The sequence below is a fragment of the Rhinoraja longicauda genome, chromosome 25, assembly GCF_053455715.1.
Source record: "Rhinoraja longicauda isolate Sanriku21f chromosome 25, sRhiLon1.1, whole genome shotgun sequence".
NCBI classification, from domain to species: Eukaryota; Metazoa; Chordata; class Chondrichthyes; order Rajiformes; family Arhynchobatidae; genus Rhinoraja; species Rhinoraja longicauda.
Window position 1 is genome coordinate 25773018 of NC_135977.1, and position 6000 is coordinate 25779017.

Below are 6000 nucleotides of genomic sequence, written 5' to 3' on the forward strand. Positions count from 1 at the left end.
GAGAAGCTGGTGCGACTTGGGCTGGGGGAGGGATGGAAAAAGAGGGAATGCCGGGGTTACTTGAAGTTCGAGTAATCAATATTCACACCATTGGGTTGTAAGCTGCCCATGTTTGCGCTGAAGATAGTCACCAAATGCTGGAGAAACTCAGCGGGACAGGCAGCATCTCTGGAGAGAAGGAATGGGTGATTTTTTTGGGTCAAGATCCTTCTTCAGACTGAAGAAAAGTGTTAGAGATTGGTCAGCTACGGGAGGTGCCCCGGGGAACAAGGGTGGACGGGCGAGAAGAGGACATCAGTTGCTGGTTGATCAAGGGCTGGAGGCCTTGCAGCAGCCTGGGGCTTGCCTGAGTCGGGGGCACCTCTTATAACAAATGGAGCGTGGTCTGGGCTTGGAAAATGGCGCCAAACATGGCCCCCCTCTTCATGCGGGCTCAGTGGACTATTTCTGTAACAACTGCTAATCAGGGGTGGCAGGGTGATACTGTACTTGGCTGTTTGTAAGAAAATAATGTAATTGTGCACAGAGACTCACAGTCTTATTCCAAGGATGGCAGAGTCTAAAACTAGAGGACGTAAGATGTAGATGAGAGGGAGAATATTTAAACCAGAGCCCAGGGGAAAGTTGTTTTTTTACACCATGTATGTGGTGGATATATGAAACAAGATAATGCAGAAACAAAAAACTGCAGATGTTGGTTTATACCAAAGATGGACACAAAGTGCTGGAGTAACAGCGGCTCAGGCCACAACTCTGGAGAAAAAGGATGGGTGACATTTCGGGTCAGGGGTCCCCTTACTTTCAGTCTGAAGGGTCCCAATCTGAAACGTCGCCTATCCATGTTCTCCAGAGACGCTGCCTGACCCGCACAGTTCCTCCAGCATTTTGTGTCTAACAATAGACAATAGACAATAGGTGCAGGAGTAGGCCATTCAGCCCTTCGAGCCAGCACCGCCATTCAATGCGATCATGGCTGATCACTCTCAATCAGTACCCCGTTCCTGCCTTCTCCCCATACCCCCTCACTCCGCTATCCTTAAGAGCTCTATCCAGCTCTCTCTTGAAAGCATCCAACGAACTGGCCTCCACTGCCTTCTGAGGCAGAGAATTCCACACCTTCACCACCCTCTGACTGAAAAAGTTCTTCCTCATCTCCGTTCTAAATGGCCTACCCCTTATTCTCAAACTGTGGCCCCTTGTTCTGGACTCCCCCAACATTGGGAACATGTTATCTGCCTCTAATGTGTCCAATCCCCTAATTATCTTATATGTTTCAATAAGATCCCCCCTCATCCTTCTAAATTCCAGTGTATACAAGCCCAATCGCTCCAGCCTTTCAACATACGACAGTCCCGCCATTCCGGGAATTAACCTAGTGAACCTACGCTGCACGCCCTCCATAGCAAGAATATCCTTCCTCAAATTTGGAGACCAAAACTGCACACAGTACTCCAGGTGCGGTCTCACCAGGGCCCGGTACAACTGTAGAAGGACCTCTTTGCTCCTATACTCAACTCCTCTTGTTACGAAGGCCAACATTCCATTGGCTTTCTTCACTGCCTGCTGAACCTGCATGCTTCCTTTCATTGACTGATGCACTAGGACACCCAGATCTCGTTGAACTCCCCCTCCTCCTAACTTGACACCATTCAGATAATAATCTGCCTTTCTATTCTTACTTCCAAAGTGAATAACCTCACACTTACCTACATTAAACTGCATCTGCCATGTATCCGCCCACTCACACAACCTGTCCAAGTCACCCTGCAGCCTTATTGCATCTTCCTCACAATTCACACTACCCCCCAACTTAGTATCATCTGCAAATTTGCTAATGGTACTTTTAATCCCTTCGTCTAAGTCATTAATGTATATTGTAAATAGCTGGGGTCCCAGCACCGAACCTTGCGGTACCCCACTGGTCACTGCCTGCCATTCCGAAAGGGACCCATTTATCCCCACTCTTTGCTTTCTGTCTGTCAACCAATTTTCTATCCATGTCAGTACCCTACCCCCAATACCATGTGCCCTAATTTTGCCCACTAATCTCCTATGTGGGACCTTGTCGAAGGCTTTCTGAAAGTCGAGGTACACCACATCCACTGACTCTCCCTTGTCAATTTTCCTAGTTACATCCTCAAAAAATTCCAGTAGATTTGTCAAGCATGATTTCCCCTTCGTAAATCCATGCTGACTCGGAATGATCCCGTTACTGCTATCCAAATGCTCAGCAATTTCGTCTTTTATAATTGACTCCAGCATCTTCCCCACCACTGATGTCAGACTAACTGGTCTATAATTACCCGTTTTCTCTCTCCCTCCTTTCTTAAAAAGTGGGATAACATTTGCTATCCTCCAATCCACAGGAACTGATCCTGAATCTATAGAACATTGAAAAATGATCTCCAATGCTTCCACTATTTCTAGAGCCACCTCCTTAAGTACTCTGGGATGCAGACCATCAGGCCCTGGGGATTTATCAGCCTTCAGTCCCATCAGTCTACCCAAAACCATTTCCTGCCTAACCTGTTGGAGAAGGTGGTAAGAAGGTGGTACGAAGCAGGTGCAATCTGGTTAAAGGGGTAATGGGACGGGTAGATCGATAGGAAAAGACCAGGGAACAGAGAGCCAGGGCCAAATGCAGGAAAAACAGGTGTGGGTAGTGTAGACGGGCAACTCGGTCGACATGGACAAGTCGGGCAGAAGGGCCTGTTGGAGAAACAAAGACCTACAGGTGCTGGTTTACACCAAAGGTAGACACAAAGTGCTGGGAGTAACTCAGCGGGCCAGGCAGCATCTATGGAGAAAAACAAGATGGGCTACGTTTCAGGTCAGGACTCTTTTTCCCGACCCGAGAGTCCACCCACCTTACACGACTTTGACACATCGGAGGCTGGGAAACTACATCAGTGCAACAAGCGACTGGACAAATACCTTGCGCCCAACTTACGCCATGGATTTTTCTTTGACAAAGGGAAATGATGATAATGATGATATATAACACCAGTTGCTCAGTTCCTTCAGGACAACCCTTCCCTTTATCATTCCATTCCGTTGTAACAACTTTGCGGTTGTCGATGGCCAAGAAAGGCCAACGTTTTGTACACCGATGGTCTCCAGGCGTGAGGGCCAGGCTGTGTTGAGTTAGATCGGCAACATTGGGGCAGTTCGTTGCAACAACGAGGCCACATTTCTCGAGGCAGAGAATTGGATATCCGTGGCGAGACCCCAAGATGCTGGAGTAACTCAGCGGGACAGGCAGCATCTCTGGAGAGTTTCGGGTCGAGACCCTTCTTCTGACTGAGAGTCCGGGGCGAGGGAGACACAGAGATATGGAAGGGTAAGGTGTGAAAAACGAGACATCAAACGGGACGTAGAGGCGGTGTGAAGGTTTGGACCATCATCGACTAATTGACACAAAGGCCAATTCCCATTGTTCTATCCTGGCCTATTGTATCTACTTTCACCCCTTCAATATTAACGCACCGACCCAACGTCATTTAGTTCAGCCAAGTTTCATCATTGTAATATAAAACCTGTTGCAATCCAATGCCCCCTTTTATTCCCCTAAATAATGTAATTAAACAGTGATCTCTCCATAACCCACTTGGTTCCATGCTATCGAATTCCGATGATCAATTGAATAAACTTTTACCAGTCGCTTAAACTGACAGGGACTGGACACAAATCGAAGGTATTATTCACAAAATGCTGAGATGCTGCCTGACCCGCTGAGTTACTCCAGCATTTTGTGAATAAATGCCTTCGATTTGTACCAGCATCTGCAGTTATTTTCTTATATTATAGATAGACATGAAATGCTGGAGTAACTCAGCGGGACAGACAGCGTCTTTGGGTAGAAGGAATGGCTGACGTTTCATGTCGAGAACCCTTCTTCAGACCAGTTTCTGATCAAAACGTTTGCAACGAGGAACAGCGTAGGGAGGAACTGCAGATGCTGGTTTACACGGGAGACAGGCACAACATGCTGGAGTAACTCTGTCCCGTTGAGTTACTCCGGCATTCTGTGTCTATCTGCAATGAACAACACACACGAGTAACTCCGAAGCACAGTGCAGGTCCTGCGAGAGAAAGAGAGAGTCTGAACACTATCTATACAAGAAGGAATGCTGTCTGCCTCCTACCGTCCATATCCAGTCGCTGGATTATCACCTCCAGTTCCACTTCATTCGGCATGTAGCCCAGAGAACGCATCGCCATTCCCAACTCCTGCTTCGAGATAAACCCGTTTCCATCGCGGTCAAAGACTTTAAAAGCCTCCCGAATTTCTGTAGAAAGGAACTGTGTTTAATGAAAGTATTTATTCACAAAATGCTGGAGTAACTCAGCAGGTCAGGCAGGATCTCGGGAGAGAAGGAATGGAATCTATACAAGAATGCTGTCTGCCTAGTTTAATGAAATCTGTGTTGAGGTTAACGTACAACAAGTCGATTGATATTATTGCGGTCATATATAAGTTGCATCCATATTTAGGAAGCGTACTACATATAAGTCGATTGATATTATTGCAGTCATATATAAGTTGCATCCATATTTAGGAAGCGGACTATATATAAGTCGATTGATATTATTGCGGTTATATATAAGTTGCATCCATATTTAGGAAGCGGACTATATATAAGTCGATTGATATTATTGCGGTCATATATATGTTTTGCCCACGTCTGGGGAAAAATAAAGACCAAAGTCCGATAACTCGAGTCGTTTTGCATCGATTTTTGTTCAGCGACCCAAGCTTGTTATTGAGTTGGAAGACCTTTACAAGATTCATTACTGAATCTGTCGCTCTCCTCAGCATTTACCTGTGGAACTAATTCGTGAAGGCAATCGTGACAGAATTGTCAAAGACGCCGGGGGTTTCATGCATGAATGCAATCAACCCTGTGTATATTTAGCAGGGGGGCTGTTCAGGGGGAGGGTGGGGGGCTTTTACACGGTATCAAGGCTCTCTGAATCCACGACGAATTTAAATCGCCGGTCAAAGTTGTCCACAGAACGGGAGGAGATGGACTGGGAATCCAGCGTAAAGTGCAGGAACAGTTGGGACGCCCAGTTACGGTTCAATCATCTGCTTGTATAAGAAAATAACTGCAGATGCTGGTACAAATCGAAGGTATTTATTTCACAACATGCTGGAGTAACTCAGCAGGCCAGGCAGCATCTCAGGAGAGAAGGAATGGGTGACGTTTCGGGTCGAGACCCTTCTTCAGACATCTGCTTGTGATCATTTTCTAGGGATGTATTGGGAGGGGGGCTGGCGCGTTAAAGTGTGAAGATATCCAACCGTGTGTAAACAACGAGTGGGCGCTTCTAACCAGAAGATGCATTCGGATAGTTCAACCCCTAAGAATAAAAACCAATGAATCCCAACCTGGGAGAGAGACATTGTCTTAGTTATTTCCACCCAACAACAGCAAATGCCAACTGTGGTGGCCGACGCGCGTTGAATACCAAGGCTTGGTTTGCAAGGCAGAGTTTTACACGATTGCTTGCGACCTTATTTTCTCCTTCATTAACACATAAGTGTTTGTGATCTCGGGGCTTTTTCACTGCATGTCTTTACACTCGCCCTCTGTCCACAACCCCTTCTATCTCTCGCCTCAAGGCACGATCCTCCAATATTAACTACGGGAAAGAAAGACCACACTCGTCCAGGGTACCAGTTTGAGATGGTGGTAGACCCGCAGCTTGGTGACAATAGCACAGGGACCAATCTCACCGCCCTCTCGGGTAACACGGCGAAGATGTGAAATGAAGAGCAAGGACATCGCACACTAACCTTCCAGCTCGTCCTCGGGTATATCTATGGGTCCTGGTTGGTGAGGATGTCGGGATGGTGTAGATGCCTCTGTACATTAAGTGGCGGTCACTGGGTGCATCGGCATGTTGGATGTGTTTAAGCTCTTCAACCTGGTCTTCATACGGCGAGTTTGAGAGACCCGACCCTCGCGGTCACCTGCAATGCATCGGCACTCGGAG

General features: G+C 47.0%; 1 protein-coding gene across 1 annotated transcript in view; it reads right to left on the minus strand.

Moving 5' to 3' along the window:
• Positions 1-6000, minus strand: part of cabp7a (calcium binding protein 7a) — a 92348-nt gene that overhangs the window by 86218 nt on the left and 130 nt on the right. The window contains 4 exon segments of the mRNA XM_078421718.1: positions 4146-4289; positions 5801-5844; positions 5846-5882; positions 5885-6000. The exon segment at positions 5885-6000 is cut by the window's right edge and continues 130 nt beyond it. Coding sequence (XP_078277844.1) covers positions 4146-4289; positions 5801-5844; positions 5846-5882; positions 5885-5942 — 283 coding nt within the window. The 5' untranslated portion in view covers positions 5943-6000.